The sequence below is a fragment of the Salminus brasiliensis genome, chromosome 16 (assembly GCF_030463535.1).
Source record: "Salminus brasiliensis chromosome 16, fSalBra1.hap2, whole genome shotgun sequence".
Classification (NCBI taxonomy): domain Eukaryota; kingdom Metazoa; phylum Chordata; class Actinopteri; order Characiformes; family Bryconidae; genus Salminus; species Salminus brasiliensis.
Genome location: NC_132893.1, coordinates 8,063,922 through 8,089,629, shown reverse-complemented (window position 1 = coordinate 8,089,629; position 25,708 = coordinate 8,063,922). Strand labels below are relative to the sequence as shown.

The following is a 25,708-nucleotide window of genomic DNA, read 5'->3' as shown; positions in this document are numbered from 1 at the left end:
GGAGTCGCTCTTTTAATCAACTGTGCCACCCTGCAGCCTCCCAGCTCCCCTTTTTTTATTGGGCTTTGTGTGACTAATGGAATGGACCTAATGACACCTCCTTGCACGACCCTCCTCCTCCTCCTCCTCCTCCTCTTTTCCAGCTTTCGTCCTTGCCTCACAAATTGTAACTCTGGGCGGAACTGAGGGAAGGGGGCTCAGTTTAAAAGTATTTGGTCAGCTGGTGCTTTAATATGGCTGAAGATGTCTGTGAGGAGTGTTTTTATTTTTTTTTTATTGGGTATTTTGCTATAAATATTCAGGCCTACTGCATGGTAATTACTGAGAAATGATATCTCAAAGGCAATCCTCTCCTCTTGGTTGTTTTTAAGTGGCTCCTGTGCCAGGGGGCATGGATATAGTGGAATGGTATTGCAAGGCCATAGTATTCTGTTTAGGCTATTTTGCTCACACAGTGATTAGCGGCCTAGGCTGTTTTGACCAAAATATGGATTAAATGAATAGCTTGATTTACCAAAACACCCTCAGAGAAACTCATCCGGAGCTGTGGTTGCTCAAGATGCTCTAAACCATAATTGTGATTGGTTAAAGGTTTGCTTGTATATGCCACAAAGATGCTACATACAGATATTGTGAAAGGCAGTGTAATTAGTAGAGTTATCAGTTATATATTAAGGTCAATTAATCAAACTGTTTTTTTTTTTTTTCTTTTATAGTTTTATCTCTTGACTTTGATCACTCACAGAACCTCATTATTAAAGGATTTATGTTGCCAGTAAACAATAGAAGCCTCACCCCGAACACCCTCATCACTTTTTTTAATGTACTGCAATCTGTCGGAATGGCCATCATATGCACATTTTAGAGCAAGTAATGACCACTTAGGCTTTTTTTATGGTCACAAATTAAAGGGCAATTCCACCAATTTTTGACATTGTTCTGACCATGTCAAAAATCCAAGTAGCTCAGAGGTCTAATGTGCTATCACTTTGGCCTGGGGGTCGCAAGCTTGAATCTGGCGCCATGCCACCTTGCCATCAGTGGCATGAGTCAGAGAAGGCAAGTATCTGTGCCCTGTCTGGGTGGGTAGATGGCCACTCTCTCCAATCACACACACAGTGTTGGCCGGCACAGGCGTCGGTTAGCTGGCACAGTGGAGCTGAGGACCCAGTGCTTTCCTTTGAGCGCGTCGGCTGCCTGGCAATGCTGCATCCGGTGTGGTGGCTGCTACCCTTCTAGTGTCAGGAGCATCGCTAGTGCTGGAGGAGCTACAAAGGGTTGGGTTAATTTGTAGTTCCCAAATGGGACCCCCAGAAAAATAGGCCCCACAAGCATACTATTTTGGCTTTACTGTAGTTCTACCATTACCAACATTGTCAAAACACAACCTTGGTTTTCCAAAATACTAACTTTACAGGAGAAGGTCCATTATTGGTCCATGCATAACCAAATGTGGACACGATGTAAAAGACAGTAGGAGGTTATCTATGTTGTCGATGTCTGGTTCCTATTACCCCCACTGTAAACAAAGCAGAGTCTGTACATTTCTCCACAGAACATCGTCTCACCATATTTGCTCTGAGTGACTTTGTGTACATATTGTACAAATATAATTAAGCAAAAATGCATTTTTAAAAAATCAGTTGGAATTCCCCTTTAACCCAGTTAACTAGTCATTGCAGCCCTATTAGTAAAGACAGGGCCACTCTGTGTTTTGCAGTGTATGTTTACATTATCTCTACAAAATACTGCACATCTACACTGATCCCTTCCATTCTTCCCCTCCCAGACTTGGGCACCCGGCCGCACCGGACAGTGTTCACACGGGCCATCGAGGCGTGCGATCTCCACTGGCAGGACAGCCACTTGCAGCACGTTATCAGCGACGACCTCTATACCAACTACTGTTACCATGACAACACTGAAAATTCGCTCTTTGACTCCCGCGGCTGGCCCTTGTGGCACGGTAAGTGGCTTGAGCAGGGCTGGGGGTGAAGACATCTGTGCGGACTTGCTCCTTAGTACATTGTTTTCTATAGCATCTGAGAAGTTACGTTTAAGTTGAAGGTTTTTTTTAAGGCCTTCTGAGTTTGTAGCCCTGAAGATATAGGGTGTAATCATTCAATGTTGTATTACCCTCCCCAAAATCAATTGCTGTTGCAAAGCAATGGTTTGTTAGTTTATTTATTTTTGCTCCTGCACAGAACACGTCCCGACCGCCTGCGCCAGGGTAGATGCACTGAGGTCCCACGGTTACCCGCGGGAGGCACTGCGACTGGCCATCGCCATCGTCAACACCCTGCGCCGGCAGCAGCAGAAGCAGCTAGAGCTCTTCCGGAACCACAAGAAAGGTGAGTTGAGGCACACTGCCATGTTCCTCAGACGCATTCCTTTCCTTTCCCACGCATTTACTGGTCCAACTAGCATAGCTTGAAGTGGTTGTATAGTGAAAACTCAATGACAGTTTTCCTCTTTCACCAAACTGAGACAACAAGCCGAGACGTGCATGTTGACTGAAGTTACATCTGTTAAGCAACGGCCTTGGCTCATTTTATTTGCACCCCCAACATCTGCACACGCTCAGTCTACAGTAAAGTAGAGCTGTGTATTGGAAAGAACCTGCCGATACCGTATGCATCACAGTACAGGGGTTAGAGGGTTCATTGGGATACTGTAAGCTATAGCTATATACTGTGGGTGGGGTTTTTGGTTTATTTTATTTTGATCTAATCAAATTTTACTATACAAACCAGCTTTTTCTATGCCAGTGTCTGCAGATGGGTAACTCAAACTCAGCGAGTGAGGAAGCTAAAGCCAGGAAAGCAATGCAGGTGCTAGGCTGAAAGTGAATGCTAGCTAGCTGAGTGTCTCTTACCATCTCTTCTCTCCGTCGTCCACTCCCTCAAACAAACCGGACTACCTTAGACTAGACCTAACCACACCTCAGGAAGGGAACCCCAAAGTGCCAAGGAAACGTTTTTGCCAAACATTTCAGTGTAATCCCAGCTATAGACTTCCACTTACTGGTACCCCACGTTAGCTTTGTCGTTCCTGTACTGAACTGCAGAAGCGAACTTCAGATGCCAAACCTGTCTCAGCTACAAAAAACAGCATGCGTTGTTTAAACGTTGCGTTGTTTAAAGAAGATTAAACATTCAGCATCAATCAAACCACTGGGCTACAAATAAGTCACATTTTGACTTGAATGAAGTTTAAAACTATGCTGTCGATGTGTGCTGAGAAATAGCCCTTTATCCCAGCCATGATTGAGCAGTCATTCTATTTAATTTGGTGTGTAGGTCTATAGATCATCACGGTCACGCAAATACCTTGTATCTTCATTCTGACTGTTTAATTTTTTCATTTTTTTTCTGGCAGTTGTAATTAACCAATGCATACCAATTATTATAGATGAAGTTGAGTATACTCAAACCAAAGTTGTACTCCTCTAGAAGGTATGGTTTCAGTAGACGCTATTGTCCCACAATGCAATGCAAAGCAGAAAGAGAGGAGCTACTTATGTCTGGAAACTTTTATTACAACCACTTATGTGCAGCAGCGATGGAGGCAGGAGGAGAGTGTATGTTGGCATAGCAACACTATCACTTCCTGTTCGTACACAATGAATTAGTATGTCAATGTTTAGTAAGATATAGTATTAGTGTGTACTACACAATTGGGACCCTATACATGTGTGTGTTTGTTTGCAGAACACTATCGCACCTCTAGCCTTCCGCTCTGTTCCGAAGCTAAATTGTCCACTCATGCCCAGCATGGCTGGGGTCAATTGCATTTAAATGCAAATGACTACCTGTTGTGGGACCAGTGCCCAAGCATGATTCACATTCAAATGAAGCGGCGCTGTGGTCCGGCCCTGGGCCTGAATGTAAAGTGCTGCTGCAGTGATTTACACAGAGCTGCAGAAACGGACGCCTTTGTGCCGCTCACGTGTCGGTTTGTTCCACTCCTACAAAAGAGGAGCAGCACTGGAAGTCTTGCAGGCGGTCACATTCGCCAGATGTGGAAAAATGCTTCTCTCATGTCAAGAAAGAGTGGAGAGCTTTCACATGCTTGCTCTCACGCTTTCTAATGCAATGCAATATAATTTATTGGAAGGGTACAGTCGGCACTTCCAGAGAATCTATATGACGTGTGTACAGTGAACGTGAGGCTCTGAAGATTAACTCTCTCTCTTTCTCTTTCCTTCTCTTTCCCGTCCCTCTTCATTCTCCCTCCCTGTTCTTCTTTCATTCTCTCTCTCTATGCTTCATGTCTTTCATTTTCCCACTCTTTCCTACTTTTTTTTTCCTCACGCTTTCTCTCCTTATCTCTTCTGCTTGTTCTTGCTAATCTTCTCTCGCATGCTCTCTCTCTTCTTTTCTGCCCCTTCTCGCACTCTCACGCTCTCTTCTACTCTTTCACTTTTCTCTTTTACTTTTTTGCTCCTGCCAATGCTATCTCTTACCTTTGCATTTTCGATCCTTCTCTCTTTCCCACTTCTCAGATCTGCTTCATAAAGGGATGACCTCCATCACTAATCTGGAGGGGTGGGTGGGTCACCCGTTAGACCCCATCGGGACCCTCTTCAGCACGCTGATGGAGACTGGGCGGAGCGATGAGGAGAGCTTGCAGGGAGGCTTTCTGGACTTCTCAGGTACACGCTCACTCGCACGCTCACTCACTCACACTCGCACTCTTGCGCTCTCTCTGGAGCAGTGGATGTAGTGACCCATGCTATTGATGAAGTTCAATATTAATTAATAATGAACATGATCATTTACAGAAACTTCACAGAAGAGTTCTAAGCGTTCTTCAGATGGTGGAAATAGAAAAAGCTGTTTGTCAGTGTATCAATTGATTTATGGAGATTGATTTATTGAATCCGTTTTGTGGAAACAATTTGTTATTGTCTTGTGTTGCTGCCTATCTTGGCCCGCACTCAATCTGAGACTTTCCTAGTTAAACAAAGAAGAAGAAGAAGAAGAAGAAAAAAAAAAAAAAAAAAAAAATATATATATATATATATATATATATATATATATAATAACTCAAATTTATTCTTATACAAATGTATGGGTTAAGGTTGATTTAATTAAACAGAAAGGATAAAAGTAAAATACCAATAAGTAGTTTCTTCTCTCTAGGAGTTGTTCTAAGAAATGATCCACCATTGATTAAACTCTCTCCCTACTTCTGAGTCATTTCCTGCAGTGTGTATTTGTCAGGGTTTTCTTGCCCAGCGACACCCCTCCAATTAACCCTCATGTGTTGCGGTTCAGTGAACACTCAGACACCGCCACGCGCGAGCGACCCGCACTGGAGAGGCTCTCTTAATCCAAACGCAGACATTGGTGACCGTATTCTTCCCTCCTGCATTTTTAATGCCTTTTAATTTTAATGTTTTTTGTTCCTCATCTCTTATTCATGAGCTTTGATTGGCGAGATGGCTGTATCACAATCAGCGCAAGCCCATGGCCACAATTACGTGTTATTGCCGCCTTTGGTCCCGCCGACTTCTTAGCTGGCGATGTCCGACGGGCACAAGCGCTCCCTTCTTGTCCTCGCTAGGGCACAGATCAAGATGGGATGGTGCACAATGCTGTTGGGTCTTGCTGTGTTTCCATGGCCTTTAAGGCCAAAGACTCTCAAAGCAGACTTCAGCGTGACGTCAGGAGACTGTTGCTTGAACACCGGCAGAGGCAGTCTGACTGACCTGCAAAGCAACCAATCGCAGCCAACTGTTTTGGCATGGCATTTATGGGAAGACAACTGCGCGCAAGGCTGTGTCTAGCTCAAAAAGACACTTTTTTCATCACGATTTTCAGTGCAGGCAGCTGTTAGCTACTGCTGACTTGAATTTAGCTGGGGAAAAGTGTTTCCTGTTAAACTGAAGAAACCCTTTGTGAATATGCATAAATACATGGATGTCCAATCAGAATGCAGTGGACTGTGCCGATAGCTGTGGCCACCTCGCAAAACGAATAACAAGCACTCTGTTAATGTGGGTGACCTTTCCATTTTGGTTTGCCGGAAAGTATTGAGGGACATTTAGTAGATTAATATTTTAGTACTGCAGAGCATGAGAGATATTTGGCACATGAATGTTTGAGTTCTGTATGTTTTAGATCATAATACATCATTCATTTTCTTTTATTTATTTATTTCCAGTTAGTTTTAAATTGAAAATGATAATTTTAATTGAAAAAAAACAATTTGGCATTTCTAAGCAATTTAGCAATTTAGTTTTATTAGTGAGTCCATCACTTTGCTCAAGTCCATACACTTTTGTATCTAAATTAGGCCCAGAAAAACACTGATTAACTGATAGCAGTTCAGTTCTGCCTTTTCACACAGACATCATACGAGGTGTTTTGGCCCGGACTGCTTTTTGAATGAAGGCACCCATTCAGGACAGAGCTAATTGACATATTGTTGCAGACCCTGTATCTCTAAAACAGCAACAAAGGAAAAAACCTTATAACTTTCAAAGGGAAATGGGTAATTTTGGAGTTTTACCCCAAGGTTTGAGTCATTTTTATTTAAAATAGACTGAAGAGCTGCCAGATTTTGTGTATAAAACCACACAAACATCAGAAGTTGTCTTTGGCAGGCCGGAAGGCAATTGTAGGATTGTAGGCTCTTTTTAAAATACAGGGTTATGTAAAAGAGTACCAAGAGGAGTTTGGATGTGTATATTGTATCCCCACGCATTGCTGTTGGACGGCTCGTACGCCTCCCCGTCCATATGTGTCTGACTGACGGGCTAGAAAAAGAGAAGGCTGTGCTACACGTTAGCTAGCTGTTCTGCCAGAGGCATTGGTTGGTTAATGTTCTGTCCTTTGCGTCTGGCTTTGAAGTGGAAGCTTGCTTTATTACAAGTGTGGAGGAGGGGAAGAGGTAAGAGGAGGTGTGTGTGTGCGTGAGAGAGATGCCTGGGTGCCTCGTTCCATGCTCTTGTTCGTGATTAGCACGTTAAACCCTCCCGGGGTCAGCCACCCGAGTCCAAAGAGGCATCATTAAAACATTATGATCCCGCTCGCAATTATCCCCAAATGAGTTGGCATTGGTGGTAATGAATAATCTAGAACCTTGTGTCTGAGAGCGCTTTATTCTCCTAGTAAAGATAACGGTAATATGACCACAGGATGCGGATCAACCGGAACTGGAGCTTTTAATCAGTCCTGAAATTCTGGTTCAAGTCAGATCCGGTCCAATCCAAAACAAAAGAAAACACAGCGTTCCTGTTCATGACTGCTGATTTATATTAGCCACCAATCCAGATTGACTGCTTAATTATGTAATATTGATCAATAATAATTAATAATATTGAAAAATTGACAATCTGAATGTGCCATAAGCTTGGCGGGGGGGCATTAACCTTTTCAGACGTCCAGTGACTCTTTGCCTGATTTCACACTAAGCTCGGAGTCTAGCTGTCCAGAAATTAAGATATTAAAGCATATTTATTAGTCAATTAATGCTTTTAGAGAAGAGAACATCTCCAAAGTTATAAGTCGTGTAATTTGTTCCCTGGTCAAATTTTGGGGGCTGTGAGAGGATCCCCTGCTGATCTACTGAGGGGTGGGTTTGGTACGGGGTGGGTTTGGGGTAGTTTAAGAAGGATTTGCTCTCTCATCCTGCTCTTCTGCTGCAGAGCTGATCCTAGCGGAGGGCTCTCAGGTGATTCATGCTTAATTTCAGTGGCAGCCTGAAGCCTCTGCTCTCATTTGCCAGTCATGACAGTGGTGAAGTGGCGGCGTCTCCATGGAGCCCGCGAGGCCGGCCTTTCGCAGCCAATTAAAAGAGTGGATTTGGTGCTGAACTGGCAAAGACGTTCAGAGAGCGGCTCAGTGAGACGCGCCGGAGTTGGCGGCCATGTAGCTGGAGAGCAGTGGAGGGTGAAGAGCTGCAGCTTTAGCATCTCTCTCTCTCTCTCTCTCTCTCTCTCTCTCGCACTCTTGTTCTCTCTCGCTTTCTTTCTGCCTTTCACATTCAAATTCCTCTCTCGCTTTCTGTTGCGCTCTCACACATTCAGCTCGTTCTCTAGGTTTCTCGCTCGTTTTCTTTCTCTTATCTTTCTCTAGCGCATGCTTGCTAATTTTCTCAGTCACTTACGCGCTCTCTCTCGTGCTCTTGCACTGTCCTGCTGTACTGTGTTTGCACTCTCTTCTTTGTCTTTTTCTTTAGCCATTGTTGTTATGCTGTAACCCACACGCTGCCCTGCCTGCCTGACTCTGGTGGATTTGCAAGTCCAGTGGATTGCTTCCCCTTCGTTCAGAGGGGTAATTGAGCATGCCTTGCCCAGTGGCCAGGTGGGGAGGGGGTCGGGGGAGAGCTGCTTCATTAGGGAGAGCTAGGCCCTCTCTGGTGCCTCATTACCATGTGTCTTCGCCAGGCGGCAGCTCCTCTGAGGGCAAAGGTGAACTGGTGTTGGAACAGTCAAACAGTCAAAATGTCACGGAGTGAAGGAGCGATTGTTAATCACTCCCATAATTCACATTGGATTCACATGGATACTGTTTACAACCTGACCAGCTTGATGCTATACTGTTTTCTGAAAGTATATATTTATGTCCATCCTTGTCTTGTGTATTTTAGGCACTTTTACATATTATAAGACAAGATAAGACCAAGACAGCTATATTTACCACTTGTGTTGGACACAGATGGAATGTGGCCTCCGCCTTTAACCCATCCGTGCAGTGAACACACACATACATGCTATTGATTAAACACACACAGTGACTGTGAGCACACAAGCAGAGAGAGTGAAGGGCCCACAACCCTGTCATCAATAGCCCGGAGCTCTAACCACTGAGCCACCACAGCCCATTACACTCGGTCCAGTGTTCAGTCTTGTCCAGAAAGAGCAAAGGCACACATTGTCCCCTGGTCTTGGTCTACAGAGCCAATGACCCCTTGGGCGTCAAGATTGGACACCCCTGCTTTTGGTCTTTCAAGTAGTGACTGATCAGGTTTTTTTGGTCCCCTCCATACCGACCCGATTGTTCTGTTTGTGTTCGGCTCATGTTTGGGCTGTTTTTTAGGTCCTGACAGGACAAACTAGAACCACATCAGCTTCTTCTCCCACTGCAACACTTGAGTTACAATGGTTTCCCTGTTGTTCAATGTTGATGCCTTTTTAAATGGGCTCAAATACTTCTGCAAAGCACTGTAACGTGCCATGTGATACAGATTCTCCATGTAGAAACATGAGGTTGATGTTTGTGCTGCCTTATTTTTACCCACTGTCCGTTAATGCTAATGCTAATGCCTCACTCTCTCTACCCTCAGGCACGATGAGCTCCAGTAAGCACGCGGATCTGCACCTGTTCCCCTCCGCGCGGCGCTTTCTGGAGGAGGGCGAGTCTTACCTGGCCCTGGCGGTGGAGACTGCTCTGATGGGGTTGGGTCAGCAGAGGATCATGCCTGATGGCCTGTATGCCCAGGAGAAAGTGTGCCGCAACGAGGAGCACCTCATCGCCAAGCTGCAGGAGGTGGAACTGGACGACTCGCTCGTCAAAATCTTCCGCAAGCAAGCTGTCTTCCTCTTAGAGGGTGAGTGTTTTTAGGAAAATGTTTTGAGGTAGAAAGGCTACATAATGTATGTTTATGCTTTAAGGCAGCAACTTCTGGTTGAAAACGGGCCTTTTGGATGAGGAACTCCTCAGCTCGAGGTGACCTCATTCGTTCAGTGTTGTAGCTCTGCAGGTGGGAGGATGAAATCCTGTGAGGCCTCAGGGGTGTAAGATTTTATTTTTTCCTTTTTTCATTCCCCAGAATGCAAGAACGGGCCCTTTCCGCCATCGTCCAAATACCTTTCATATTTTCAACTAGTCTGACGAGGCTAAGCGATATTGCCGATTCATTCCAGTTAAATGACGCTGTGTCTGTTTTAGTGGGGAGTTTTCTCTTCATCTCGATTCCCAATTACGCTCCGGCTGTCTGAGCTGCTCTCTGCATTCGCCAGTCTAATGTCTAAAGCACGCAGGGCTGTTTGATGTGCTGCTAGCGGGTGTGGAAAGAATGCAAAATGGCCACTGCAGGCCGACTGGCTTCGAGCACCCCTGACTTGTTATGAAAGAATGACGGAAACTGATAAAGAGGCTGCGGCGTCCTTCCCTCCCTCCCTGCTCCTGACCCACGCCAGGAGCCATCACATGGGCACGGCAAACAGGAAAACACGCATGAGCGAGGGAGAGGCCCAGAGAGCCAGGGCCCAGGACACGCTGTAATGCACTTACCATGCACTGCTGCATGGGTGCGTGTATGTGTGTGACAGCAGCGTGCGGCCATCTTTACATTCCTTTACAGTGTTATTCTTCTTTTAGACTTTTCCCCAAGTACAAAAACAGTAGCACTGAAAGCACGTTGGGTGTTAAACATCTCGAACTGAAGTAAATAAATAACCATATGTAAACAAGAAAGGGAAATTTCTCTCAAATTTCCTTACATTTATTTTCTTGAAGCTTCAGACAGAGTGTGTGTGTGTGTGTGTGTGTGTGTGTGTGTGTGTGTGTGTGTGTGTGTGTGTGTGTGTGTGTGTGTGTGTGTGTGTGTGTGTGTGTGTGGTGCGCTTGAAAGTGAACGTGTGGTCGGGTCGGGTCTGGTGTGTGTGGGTGTGGAGGGGGGGGGGGGGGCTGTAAAATGAGTTGTAAGCAGATTAGCATCGATGCTACGCTACCCCCAGAAATTGTGTATGGTCCATTTAGGGCAGCACCATGTTCCACATCCACATGGAAAGACTGGGAATGTTTTTTTCCCTCCTCAAACTAGTGTTTGTTGTTTTATTTTTAGTTTTTGGGGCTGCACAATATGTTGTCCATGTGACCATTGATGTCTAGTGTTAGCAGTGTTAGCTTGATGGCTTTAGTGTTAAATTAAAGCAGGAGAATGTGAACCCCAAACATGCCTTGGCTGATCAGCTGCATCCTGTTAAGGTGGTGAATTGTGTAAATGTGATGGATTGGTCACCTAACCATTCCTTTAAGATGTTTATATAAAACAATAAAAGGTGTGTGTGTGTGTGTGTGTGTGTGTGTGTGTACGCGTACGTGTACACTCAACAGACTGTGTTTTTGTTTGTGTGTTCCCCCAGGTGGGCCCTACAGTGGTTTGGGGGAAATCATCTACAGAGAGAGTGTTCCAATGCACACGTTTGCCAAGTATCTCTTCACCTCCCTCCTACCTCATGATGCCGAACTGGCATATAAAATTGCACTGAGAGCAATGCGGTAAGTACCTTCACTAAACACACACACACATCCTCCTAAATAGGCTCCACTATTGATATTACTGATCGTGTGATCTACTAATTATTCTGATGATTAATCAGGTAATCTGACTTTTATTTGTCAATTAATTGGTGGAATCTGCCTATTCTGCCAAGTAATCGGCTGACCTGCATATTATTCTGATAACTGATCAGGTAATCGTGAAAATTTCACCCGTTATTGAGAAAATCTGCCTATTAATTAAGTACGCCCATTATCTGATAAATTGGGTAATTTGCCTATTAGTCTACCTGATTAATCGAGTAAGTCAATCTGCTGTATGGATGATTCTTTGTAAAGTCAATTTATCCGTAATTGTCCTAGTACTCCGATGAAAGTTTAAGATAAGCTTACAATAAATACACTAAACTCAACTTTTAAATCTTAGAAATCATACTTTTAAAGATGCACACAATACACAAATAAATACAATTTTCCCTTCATAATGGCTTTACTGCTAAAAACCTTCAAGCCTTCAGTCTGCCTCATATTCACACGACTTCTCTGCTGTGTGTGAGGTCACTAAATAATTCATTTTGCTGATGAAAAAGAGCTTTAGGGGAAAAAAATGGAATAATAACTTTTTGGGATTGGGTCTAATTTAGGACCTGCCTCGTTTGAAAGTGTTACAATGTGTTTGTGGCTTGTCTGGAGAGTGAGCGTTTTTTTGTTTTTGTTTTTTTTCTCTTTGGGAATTGCAGTTTTCCTATGTGGACTAATTGTTTCAGTGTTTTAACTTGGTTACTGTTGGTTGCTTTATTTATTGCCTGTCTGTAAGTTCACCCCCATGTCGTATACAATGTCCTACATTCAGAAATATTCAGATATCCACCTTCAGATATTGGTTTAAAAACAAACAAACAAACAAACAAAAACAAACAAACAAGTGAGCAATCTGTTCTTACTCAGCTGTGGGAGCCTTACTATTAAAGAAATCGTTTTTTTTTAGAATTAGACTTTGCACAGCTTTCCACCTACTTCCATAATCACATTAAGCCAAGAAATGTGTGGCATCTGAATGTTATCTGTAGAAATGGACAGAAGCATGCCTTAGCTAAAGACAGTAGTAGCAGACATCTTGAGGTTTTTCCTGTACTTTAGTCATTTTTAATACTTTTAGACGAGTGGTGGTCAGATTTCAAGGCCCAGAAACACTATGACTAAAAGATTTATTTGAAAACATTTGTTTTTTATATAACTTTTATAATTGAACAAATTCTGTTTGATCTCAAAATACTCTAAAGGCTGAGAACCGCTTACTTTAATAGGAAGAGGCCATTTGACTGGCGTGCAAAATGACCTATCGCAGCACTGTTTTGGCGTGGCATGTACTTAAAAGGCAAATGTGAAATGTTCCCACAGATGTGAAGGCTCGTTTTCCATCGCACTGTCCAGTGTAGGCAGTTGACCACTACTGCTCAATTGAATTTAGCAAAACTTTTTACTACGGTGTGTCTATAAACAGATGTGCAGATGGATAATCAGAAGGCAACTGATAAAATCTTGGTAGTTGTGATCAGCTTAACACATAATAGGTATAAGACACTTCCCTTTACACATGGCCTGAGCTGGAGACTCCTAAAACCTTGTCCTGATATGAACTAGCCAAAACCATCCATTGAAGTGCAAACTTCCATTGAAGTGCAAACTTGAAGTGCAACTCTCTTTCCTTAGCTTTCTCATTTCTGCTGGATGTTGTTTAGTCACTCAGTGCGTTTTCTCTCTCAAATACGCCTCAATACCAAACCCCAACAATATTGCGTTGTATTGTATTGCGATTGGATTATATTTGGTGCGGATTTGCAGCTGGGGATGAGCGTACAAAGTGAATTGAATCAAACAAAGATCCACCTAAATTTAGGTACGGTCGCAGCCCTAGGCTCAGTATCGACTCGCTCTATAAAAAGAATGCGGAGTCCAAATAACAGCTTTCTGTTGCATTGGCTTCGAACTGCACTGATCTCCAGATACCATGTTTCCTTTCTCAGGCCTGGTAGAAATTAACAGCGTTCTTCACTGTTTGCTATGTTTGCAGAGTGCTTCTGCAAAAGGGTGCAGTGCAGTTCCATCTTACGTATTTAATGTGTTTTTAAAGGATTTGTAGCACAGTTTATATATTTATGGGCCAAGTTAGGTTTTCGTACAGTAACCTTTTAGGTTGCAGGGCCAGTGTATTTAAAGCTTCACCCTTTAGAGACTCAGAAGTAGGTTTTGTATATGGAGCGGCACAGCATGCCTGGGACTAATGGCCAATTTACGGAGACCTGAGCAGAGGGGGCAATCTGGGCCACTTCAAGTCAAACGTAAACATCCATGTAATAAAATAAAAAGATCTTCTGTTTTTGCGAGTCCTCCTAAAAACATGCACTAATGTAGGGCTTAAAGTTTTCCACGCATCCTATTTAAGCCAGATCCTGACCCTGTTATGTTTAACTGTAAGGAGCAGCATTAATGTTCCAGGCACAGATTGACCCAGTGCATGTTTAACCATACGAACGTAGAGTAGTTTTCTCCGTAAACAGGGTCTTGAGGACTCTGTTTACTCTGAGTAGCTAAGCTTGCTAACTCGCTGCTGCTATGGCCCGTTGGTCGCGAGTTCCTGAGCCATGCCGCTTTGCCATTAGCGGCCATGGTCTGAAAGAGCTGTGCTCTCTCTGGGTGGTGGGTAGATAGTGCCCTCTCCCCTCATCTCACTTAAAGTGATGTTGGCCAGCACATGGTGATGGAGACGGGGACCTGGTGTTTTTCTTTTAGCATGTCGGCTGCCTGCATCGACAGCAGTTCATAAAAGAGGTGGCTGGCTTCATATGTCCTTACCCTAGTGTTGAGCATAGCTAATGCTAGTGGGAGTTTCGAACAGGTGTGTTAATTAGAAGTACCATATTTAGTGGGGGAAAAAACAATAATTAATATTAATTTAATCATTATTTAGTGTAATCAGTTTTTTTTTATTTTGAAGTAAACATGGTTTACTTATAATAATTGACTAATTTGAAAAAGGAATCACATTTGTGTCAGTTTTGAAAAGAAAACAAATCGTGTGTGTGTGTGTGTGTGTGTGTGTGTGTGTGTGTGTGTGTGTGTGTGTGTCTGTGTGTGTGTGTGTGTGTGCGCTTGCAATATAAACATTTAAGGGGTTGCAAACACATTAAATTAGTCATTTTCCATTTACATGTTTATTACACTAATTAAGCCCGGCAGAAAAGGTTTCATGCTCCAGAAATGATTACAAATATTTCTCCTGTATTTTAAAATTTAAAAATAAGTCAATTTGACCCGCAGCATAACAGGAGGGTTACAGCGAGGGAACATATCCAGTTGGATGCGGATCAAGAACAAATTACGCCTGTCGGCCTTGTAGCGATATCTGATAAACGCAGTGAGCGTCCGAACAAACGACCTCCCTGCAGCGGTTCCTTAAAGAGTCAGCCCCCTTTGTGCGAGCGCCGTGCCTTAGGCCACCCCCAGGCTCGTGTTTTGCCGGGGTTTTAACTCCGAAGTAATAACCGTGGAAAAGGACAGCATGGTCTTTCAGAGCCGAGGGGCCTGCGCCGCTGTTTTTCCAAAGCAGGTGAAAAGTTCAGCGGTTTCCTCGGACGGTGACTAGAGCAAAGTGTTGAACTCCGTCAATATGGACACCTTTTCAGTTCATTGGACCTACATGTTGATTGGATTTAATCATTTTCTCATAATGTACTGAGATCTACCTTTTAAATTTGAGATTCAAAAACATAATACAGACAAATACTTAAAAGATTAAGTTGGATAATCAATCATTTAATTACTACAGTGGTAAACAATGGTGCCTGGTTCAACAACAAAAACAAGCTTGAAAAATGAATAACAATGTTTTGCTGTACAGTGAAGTCCTGATTTATGAATACTGTTCATGTGTATGTAGACTACATCATTATCGTACAATTTATGGGCATTGCTCTCACTGCCCATTGTATTTGTGTGTTTGTTTACTTAAAATTCAACATCACCGATATTTTAGCCCGGTGCGCAATGACCAACGTTCCAGCGTTCAAGCTATTAATATAATCACGCAATTGCACAACAAAGTGGTAATTATTATCAATATACAGTATCATGGCCACGGCCAATGGCTAACCATTTATCCCATTGCTTTTTAGGACAATATATCATCCAAAAAAAACATTAACAGGCCCACTGATGGTGAATGGTGTGTGACCGTTTTTTAGGAATGGACCATTTGTTTGGGTTTTACAGCAGTTGTAATGCATTTTTACATGGCCATTTTTCAACCTCTTTGTAATCCCTTAAAATGAGTGCTGTGTAGCTCTATTCTGATTAGCTGCACCTCATTCAGTTTGGGCTGAAATACTTTAGCTTTAGCCTGAATGGGTGGGGCTAAACTGCTGTAGACTGATCATATAAAAGCATTTCCAAATACAGAACCTGTGGAAAAGGGAGTGAATGGTGCAGTTTAATCATCTTTATATGCAATTATTTACAGCTGTTTCATTGAAAAATAACTAAATAAAAATGCGAGGATATATAATGGTCAGTCTCATTTGGGAACTCTTTGACATATGAAATGGCAAGCTGTTCTTTGCAGAAAATACATGAGGCGCACACACACACACAAATATATACATATACAAATATATAAACTGACTTGCAATAAAACCAAGCCAACGTGTTCCTAAGTTTTGCTCTGAATAGTACTGAAGTATTTTAGCCCATGAAGCAAAATTCTAAAAAGGCTGTATCTTGGCCTTTGCCTTCAGGGACTGCTGTACCTACAGAGGTCCAGCATTTGTTTACAGGGAACGAGAGTGGGCTTATTATGTCCAATCAACCAGCAAACCAGCTTTGGGAGATGAGTTCTGATATCCTCCCTAGCTACAGAACTTAATGAGACCCATGCATCTCCATATTTATGGTGCTGAAGCCAGCGCTGGTATGAACTAGCTGGGTTTCGTTTTCCCTCTTGGAGGCCAGTATGGTTGAACAGAACAGTCCCTAAAAGCTTCCTCAACACTTTCATTAATGCACACAACACCTCAACTATCATGTCTGAAAAAATACGTATCTATTGCGGTTTATTGGTACAGTAACCAATAGGTTTGTCTACACATAGGTTTGTCTATAGGTTTACTGTCTATACAAGTTCTCCTTATGTTTTTATAATGACAAAGTTAAACTGAACTGAATTTGTGACTATTTTTGTTTCTGGTGTGTTTTTTTCCCACAGGTTACCAGTGTTGGAATCCACAGCTCCTTCCGGCGACATGTCCCGGCCTCACCATATAGTATCTGTTGTCCCCAACCGCTACCCACGATGGTTCACCCTCAGCCACATCGAGTCCCAACAGTGTGAGCTGGCCTCCACCATGCTCACTGCAGCCAAAGGTTAGATGCCTCCTACACTGTCTGAACACGGCTTATTGGCCAGCACACCCATCAGTCAAGCCCAGTGTGCAATTAGTGTCACAAGATGACACTTTTCGTAATCGCAGGTCTCCCCTCTGAATTTCCGTCCTTGGCTGCTTCCAGCGGCTGATTTACAGATCCACTTGATGGAGTGCAATTTGCTTCCAATTTTGCTTCCCGCTTTAAAACGAAACTCAGGAGAATCTCCTGAAATTCCTTCCCAACACTTGCACAACTTTTGATCGTAGGTTTTGACATTCTCCAGTGTTTTTCTATTTGCGAGTAGTTCAGTTTACGAGGACAAATGGGATCCATCATTTTAAGAGCAGAGCTGTGAACAATTACCATGAATCTGATAAATGAGACTTTTTGTTAGGACTTTATCAGATGTGTTGGGACCAATTTAGGACAATTTTTAGGAAGATATTGCCGAATGAGGCCCAGTGACCCCAGTATCTTATTTTTTCACACTCCTCCCCTTTCAAAGCAGTTGCCATTATCTATAGCTTAACACTAATGTTGACTCACTGGGTGATTGTGCAAAGGTGTAAGTGTGTGTGTTGGTGCTGGGGTCTTGCTGTCCCAACAGCAGGCAGGTGCCTCAGCTGTCAAAGAATAGAAAGAGTGTATATGGTCAGAGCTCATTACATACATACGGGGTAAAACAGGAAGTGATTTAAAAATTCAGATCATAGAGTGGAATCATCAGATTATGGGAGGGGTTGTGTGCTTTACCCTTTATGCACTATACCGACTCCTTCATCGTTTCTTATAAAATCAAGGGTTTGAAACAGTTCATCCTTCTTTTGTTGAAGTTACTGTCTCTACTGTCCAAGGACGAATGTGTTCTACTAGATTTTAGAGCATTGCTGTAAGGATTTGATTGCATTCAGCAACAATGTGATGAGTGTTAGTGAGGTCAGGATGTTGGCTGAGCACCACCAACCTCATCCCCAAATCCCTAAGTACCTCCAAACGTACTGGATGGAGCCCCAACCATCACATCAGAGAACACTGTTTCACTGCTCCACAGCTCAATGCTTGGAGCTTTTAGGAATATAGTGTATTCCTATATTGGCATTCAGGAATATAGTGTATTGTGCATCCTTCAGGAATATAGTGTATAGTGCATCCTTCAGGAATATAGTGTATAGTGCATCCTTCAGGAATATAGTGTATAGTGCATCATTCAGGAATATAGTGTATAGTGCATATTGGGCCTTACTCATCAATACCTTCCTAAGAATGGTCTTAGACTTTTTGTTGTGGCTTTTCTCAAAAACAAATTTGTGTTTTTAAAGCACATAATTGTTCACAGCTCTGCTCTTATGGATAGATAATAATATTATCTTAAAAAAAAAAAAAAAAAAAAAAAAAAAAATGCTCGGGTGTATCGATTTAATCACTGAAATGCTTAGCAGTAGTACGCCACATGTTGTTGTATCTTATTCTTTATTCGTGTCCTGGAGATGTAAACACGTTATTTATGTCCCCTCTGCTTTTAGGTGATGCTCGAAAGTTGGAAACAGTATTAGAGTCCATCCAGAAGAACATACACTCGTCCTCTCATATCTTTAAACTAGCGCAGGATGCCTTTAAAATAGCCACACTCATGGACAGCCTGCCTGACATCACTCTGCTGAAAGTGTCCCTGGAGCTGGGCCTTCAGGTAAACACTCTCTCGCTCTAATCTCAACTGAAGGCTCCTCTGCTTAGTCATGCCACGCTTTTCTTTGTTTGTGAGCGTTTCACCCCCTGCATTTGTCACGGCCGTCATGTTGCACTCTGTTTCTCCGAAAGGTTATGCGAATGACGCTTTCAACACTGAACTGGCGAAGACGAGAGATGGTACGATGGTTAGTCACTTGTGCCACGGAAGTCGGTAAGTTGGAGCCTCTTAGCATCATTTATTGGTGCCATTCCCATCAGAGCCGCACAAATGCATACACTGTAGCAGCACTCGTGAGGGCTGAACCAGGCAGACACTTTGTCCATTTTTGTGACTGTCATACAGAAACCACCTCAAGGCTGTTCCTCTATTAGATTAGATTACTGAACGGTTCAGTGCTGTTTTAGATGTTGGACGATTGAGGCTTTGCAATTTGCGATAGGGGATGCACTATGATCGGAATTATATGGGGCGACAATTGATGACGTGTTCATCGTGCAGCACAGAGGTGCTTGGCCATCATTGCTCTTATGCATCGGCTAGTAGACTCTAAAATGATGTGGGGAGAGAGAGAGCCATCAAGGGCAATTGTGCTCCCTCTGGCTCCGGCTGCTGATGAATATTTTACTTTTACGTTTTTTGTATTATAAAGAAAATTAGTACAATTAAATGGCAGTTATTCTGAATCTCATTGTGTTTATTTTTTTTTACAGGAGTCTACGCACTGGACAGCATCATGCAGAGCTGGTTCACCCTCTTCACGCCAACCGAGGCCACGAGTATCGTTGCCACCACGGTCATGTCAAACAGCACCATCGTCCGGCTGCACCTGGACTGCCACCAGCAGGAGAACCTGGCCAACAGCGCAAGGACGCTGGCCCTGCAGTGCGCCATGAAGGACCCGCAGAACTGCGCCCTGTCAGCCCTCACGCTCTGCGAGAAGGACCACATTGCCTTCGAGACGGCCTACCAGATCGTGCTAGACGCTGCCACCACTGGCATGAGCTACACGCAACTGTTCACCATCGCGCGCTACATGGAGCACCGAGGCTACCCCATGCGCGCCTACAAGCTGGCCACTTTGGCCATGGCCCACCTCAACCTCAGCTACAACCAGGACACGCACCCGGCCATCAACGACGTGTTGTGGGCGTGTGCGCTCAGCCACTCGCTGGGCAAGAACGAGCTGGCCGCCATCATCCCCTTGGTGGTGAAGAGCGTCAAGTGCGCCACCGTGCTGTCGGACATTCTGCGGCGGTGCACGCTGACCACGCCGGGCATGGTGGCGCTCCATAGCCGCAGAAACTCTGGTAAGCTGATGTCGCTGGACAAGGCGCCGCTGCGGCAGCTGCTGGACGCCACGATCGGGGCGTACATCAACACCACGCACTCTCGGCTCACGCACATCAGCCCGCGGCACTACAGCGAGTTCATCGAGTTCCTGAGCAAAGCCCGGGAGACGTTCCTCATGGCGCACGACGGACACATTCAGTTCACGCAGTTCATAGACAACCTAAAACAGATATACAAAGGCAAAAAGAAACTGATGATGCTCGTGCGGGAGAGGTTCGGCTAAGGCACCGGTCTCCCCCTCTTCCTCCTTTTCCTCCTTATTCTCCTCCTCTTCTCCTCCTTTTTACTTGAGTCTGCCTTTGTATCCTTTCTAAATTAAACAAGGAAAAAATGGGGAAAAAAAGAAAAACAGAAAACGAGACATACATTAAAAAAAAAAAAAAAAAAAAAAAACCACACCGGTATTATGTGTATAGACTTATTTAGTTTGCAAAAAAGGAAAAAATCGTCATGTCGTGGACGTTTTATGTGTTTCCCTTTATTTGTACGGAAGAGAGCGAGAAGTAAAGAGGATTAAAAAGAAAAAAAAATGATTTTTTTTTTTTCGGTTTACACTGAGTATATGTTGTCCAGTGGCAAAAGCCCACATAGCACTCCAGATGATCTTTGTCAACATTCACAGCCTCAAAGAGAAGAAAAAAAAAAACAAAAAAACAATGGCTTTAAACCAAACAGAGCACCTCCATCCTAAGTGACAAGTACCTCGTATGGCTCCAGCTTTACTCCTTCCTAAATCCATTCACGCGTTCAGTGTGTACTAAAGTGTTGAATACGAAGAAAAACAAAAACAACAACAAAACAAACAACCAGTTTTGGGACATTTGTCTCTTCTTATGTTTTACTGTTTTCTGTTACTGTTCTTTGTTTCTTTATTGTTTTTTGGATTTTTTAATTATTTTTTTGTTTTTGTTTTTTTGCACCAGGCTTAATTGCGTGGCTTTTTTGCAGTGCTGTTCATCATCCAGAAGCATGTCACACCTATTTAGACAGATGCTCACCTTTCCGAAAAAGGAAAAAAAGAAAAATAAAAAATACCCCGTTGTGCTTGCGCTTGTGGAAACTTTTAGCGACTGTCGACATACATTCTCAGGGATTTCTCAAGAAATAAAAAAAGAAAAAAAAAAAAAGAAAAGAAAATGATCATAGAAAAAAAAGAATGAGAGCATTTTATTGTACTGTATATATGATAGTATATGTCTGAATATTGAAAAAAATGTATACGTTAACTAATTTATAAAAGAATATTCTATGTAATGCGAAATACTTGAAGCTGCAGTACCTTGGTTTTAAAACACAAAACGATATAAAAAAAAAGTGAAAAAGAGAAACAAAACATATCAGAGGGACTAAAAGAAGTGCGCCTTGCTTCAAAGGGGGTGGGGGAGGGGCTGGAATTTGGACGGTGAACATTCTCGTACACTGGGTACCTATGCAGAGCCACCTTGTCTGACTGCATGATCCAACCGCTATATCAGAGGGAGGAGGGACTGGGAATGGAAGGGAAGGGAAGGGGAAGGGAAGGGAAGGGGGGGTGGGAGTGTTTTGTATGTATATACAAAATGTATGTATCCAGTGTACATCCAACTGTACAGGGCACCAGAGATCCAGTGATCCAGAGTGGCGGGGGAACCAGAACACATAAAAAACAAAACCAGAGCAGCAAGCCTTAGCATTATTCAGAAATAATAGGTGAATGCCAGAAACCCGCAGGCCCGCGTGCCTCAAAAGCGCCTAGAAATGTAGATCTGACCTGAACTTTAGTAAAAGAATAGCGTTCCGAGCGACGGTACACACCTACAGAAATGCACACACACACACACACAACTGCGCAACCTGACCACGTTCATGTCTCTCTTTCCACGCCGAGCGAGTGACGAAGAAGCTCTGTTTGTTTGTTTGTTTTTAATTTTCATTTTAATGCACAATAACACGACGTACACTCCGCCTATTTCTGCTGACATCTTGACTTTGTGCAGGACAGGAGGTTGCTGTGTAGGTCAGACTGTTCCACATTTTTAACGCTTTCTCTTCTTTTGGTTCTGTTTTTTTTTTTTTTTTTTTTGCTTTGTTTTTTTTCTGATTGCATTTTCGTTCCTCTAGAATTCCTCAGAACGAGAACGGCCTTCTTTCTTGCCTTGTCTTAACGCTTTAAAATAACCAAACTGGAGTTCTAACTACCAAACCTTCATTAGAATGAAAGCCAACTGACTTTGGTTCCGTTTCTTTTTGTTGTTTTGTATTTTTTTTTTTTTTCCTTCTTTTTCTTCTTTTTCTTTTCCTTTTGGTTGTAGCTGAATGGTTTCTGAACCCTGTGCTTTAAAAAGCAGTTTTCCTCGGTTGTTCTTTTGGTGCAAAAGCGTTGTCGAGTGTCTTCTTGTTCCCTTCCTTAGAGGTTTGTCTGTAGCTCTTCTTTCTGTTCGTTTGTTCGTTCGTTGGTTTGTTTAGAACCAGAAATATCATGTTCTCCATTTTTATTTATTATAAAAGGTAAACGATTGTACTTCATCACCCGTGTCAACATGCTCATGAAGTTGAATTTAAGATTTGATACACCGATATCAATTTATTTATGTAACTAAATCACTGTTTTATAAACTTGTTAATGATTCAACATTTTTTCTTTTGTTTTAATTAAATTAGTTTTTTGAGAGGAAGAGACGCAGTGCTGACTTTAATTCCCCAAGAACACAAAAGCAACACCTTCATTAACACATCCTTACTTCTGGTGTGTTTACGTGCATGTGTGTGTGTGTGTGTGTGTGTGTGTGTGTGTGTGTGTGTGTGTGTGTGTGTGTGTGTGTGTGTGTGTGTGTGAACACATTTTCATAATTCAACACAAATCTACAAAGCTGAACACATTTCCTCTGCTGTTTTCCGCCCTTAAAAATAAAGATGCTCCAAAGGCTTCTTTGAGAAAAGCCATAGAAGAACCATTACAGATGATGAGAGAAGGAACCCTGTATATCCACACCTTTAAACATTTAAAAGGTTCTTCTCACACAAAACATGATGCTTTATGAAAGTAAGTGGTTCCTCTATGGTATCACTAAAAGAACCCTTTGTATGACTCCTTTTTTTCTGCCTTCCAGGGTCTGTCTCTGTTTTTTTCTGTCTACCTGTCTGCCTGTGTTTTGTTGTATATTGTGTGTGGGTTTTTTTCCTGTTTTATTTTGTTATAATTATTTTATATATTTATTTATCTTGTTCCTTTTCTTATTGTCTCTGTCTCTCTTTTTTCTGTCTGTGTGTGTCTCATTTTCCTGATCATGTTTCTTTGGGTTTTGCACACCTGACCCAACTCATCAGCTATTGAAAACATTCTCAGCCAGGCAAAAACACCCACCCACACAAGGCTGGGACTGGACAGCTCTACTAAGGCTTCACGGACCGTCTGAGTGGAGAATTTACGACCGGTTTGAAACTGGAGGGTTCTGCTAAACAAAGTTAACGGTCAGCAATCACCCATCTCCCCCTAACTAACTAAACAGGAAGTGGGAGGGGGAAATGGCTGCAATGAAAGATTATAACACCCCCACTGACGCCCCTAGTGCCCCCCTTATATTTGCAGTGGAGAGATAAGGCTGGCTGCCCTCAAAAAAAAAAAAAAAAAAGGCTGAGCCAGTCCAAAAGAGCCTCTCATGGCCGACGTTTCTTTTGATGGCCAACTTCCAGCTTTAAGCAGCTAAAGGTCTAAACCCCATTGAGGTGTCCAGAAGGGAAAGTTGGGTGACTTTTAAATACTGCAGGAAGAAGAGGGAATTTACCCACCTTTTCATGTTCACACACTGATAAGAACAAAGAACTCTGGGAAAGGGCTTTGAGTTATTACTGTTTTTTCCTCCATTCTGCTTAAAATCTAGGTGTTAAACCCAGGTGTTTTGGGATCTGGTTTTGTGAAAAGACGTTTTCACCTTTATCTGATTTCTTCAGTCAGGGAAAGCTGATTTACACACTTGGGTTGCTGCCTAGTGTTTCAGTTAATGTGGACAGCTTTATTATCTTTTTAAAATGCACTTGACATGAATTAACCACACCACAAATAAAAGTCCTTTATAGAGGAAAGCCCTGTAGATGATCTGTGACTTCCAGCACAGATCCCCTTTAACGCTTTTTGTTATTGATGGTACTTTTGGTTTATGGGTTTTATTTTTTTTATGTTTTAAATAAATAAATAGTCAATGTGCCATTTAGGGCTGCCGTGATTAGTCGTGGTTGTCGATGATGTTGATGCCGAAAATGAATAATTTGGGCAGACACTCCTTTTTAGGGAAACATAATTGTTTAGATTAATCAACAAAATAATCTCCAGATTTATAGATAGAAAAATAGTTGTTGGTGGCAGCCCTAGTACCACTTACTCCCCCCATCTGTACACTCCATATATAGAAACTACTAAAACAGTCCATTTCAATTTCATCATTTTTTTTTTCATCATCATTACATTTGCATACATCTACCTCTTCAGTTTACAGCAGTTTAGCTAACACCTTTGTTAGGGATATGGCTTGTTTACAGTCATCATTAGGAAAAAAAAAAAGAACAGGTGATGCAAATTTCTAAGCTTTCTAATACTCTGACTCCTCAACAATCAGCAGCTATCGGCTCCTCTAAGCGGCTGCCCAGAACGCTGGAAGAATGAAATAATTAGGGCCCACAAACCAGGAGAAGACCATAAGAAGACAGCAACGTGTTTTCAGGAAGTCGTTTCCTCAGTTTATTATTGAATTAATGCAGGAGGTCCTACATCCCACTTGTTAAGTCGGAATTATGAGCATGTCCCGTTCAAGAGGTTTGTTGTCTGAGTGACATGAAAACCGGTGGCTAATGTAACGTTAATACCTTGCACTGGGCTAGCAGAGTAGTCAATTCGCTATGGATGGAATGATGAAAAGCATTATTCTAGAGCAAGTTAAACGCACACAGATTACAGATAATACAATTAAGTGCACAACCAACCATCAGCAGCGGCTGCACTGTTTAAAATAAGGAATTATGTACCAGCCAATATTTTTTGTCTCGTCTTCTCTGTTATGGTAAAAGGTTAAATATCACCTCAATTCGGGGAATCTGGCATCAGAATTATCAGACTTTAAAATTCTGACTTGACCGGGTGTTCATGTACAACTTCCAGGTCAGGAACCCATACTGTATTTACCATATTTCCGATAGCATGTGGACGCAGCATAAGAAATGGAAGTGAAAAGGGATGGTGGAGGTTAAGTCGAGGTCTGGATGATCAAGAAAACTTTCCAAGAGAGCTGCATGTAGGATTTCTAGACGGCTAAATAAAAGCTTACAACAGTCTGATCACAATAGGAGCCTTTTAGAAAGATTTAGCAGGCCTTGGATTGGAGGGGCACTGTTCTACTATGCAACGACATCTGCACAAATATGACCTACATGGAGTGCAAAAATGTCATGAGAAGAAATCCAGGAAAAGAGATGATTTTCTCCTATGATGTTCCATGTGGTGAAAAACTGCTCCTGAACAGTTTCCACTGCTTTTTCTCTGCGTTCACTTTCGTATTCCTCGTCAGTTAAACGGACAGATGGGCCACAGGCCCTCGCTAACCACGATTTCTCTCCTGCTCCTTAGAGTGCGGAGTCACAGTCAATCCAACATGGAGTGCTCTGCCCAGACCAGCAGTCCCTCAGTACTTTTGGAAGAACAAACTGTAATAGCCTCAGCCATAATACCCATAAAGCAGCCCAGGCCTGCGAGGGTTACTCCTGCCAAAGAACAGCGGAGCAGGAGGCCTGGGGTTTCAGAGGAGATCGCCAAGCGCTCAAGTGTGACAGTGAGAGATTTCTTTTTTTTTTTTTTTTTTTTTTGAAGGCTTGCATTTGAGCAGTTTATTGAATCTTCTGTAAAGCCTTGAACACAAAACAAGGAAAGATACATAAAAACAGTTGCGATATGCAGCATTTTAAAACTTCTAGGTCAGATATTATTACAACGATGCTGCTGGTGAAGTGGCCTGTCATGACTTTGGAATCTGTAATATCTATGACC

At 42.7% G+C, this 25,708-nt stretch overlaps 1 protein-coding gene across 1 annotated transcript in view; it reads left to right on the top strand.

Moving 5' to 3' along the window:
• zswim6 (zinc finger, SWIM-type containing 6) overlaps positions 1–21,199 on the top strand; it is a 77,769-nt gene extending 56,570 nt beyond the window's left edge. The window contains exons 6-14 of the mRNA XM_072658756.1: positions 1,790–1,966; positions 2,205–2,351; positions 4,505–4,654; positions 9,295–9,558; positions 11,099–11,234; positions 16,495–16,652; positions 18,179–18,342; positions 18,474–18,555; positions 19,056–21,199. Coding sequence (XP_072514857.1) covers positions 1,790–1,966; positions 2,205–2,351; positions 4,505–4,654; positions 9,295–9,558; positions 11,099–11,234; positions 16,495–16,652; positions 18,179–18,342; positions 18,474–18,555; positions 19,056–19,918 — 2,141 coding nt within the window. The 3' untranslated portion in view covers positions 19,919–21,199. The remainder of the gene's footprint in view (positions 1–1,789; positions 1,967–2,204; positions 2,352–4,504; positions 4,655–9,294; positions 9,559–11,098; positions 11,235–16,494; positions 16,653–18,178; positions 18,343–18,473; positions 18,556–19,055) is intronic.
• The last annotated feature ends 4,509 nt before the right edge of the window (positions 21,200–25,708 follow it).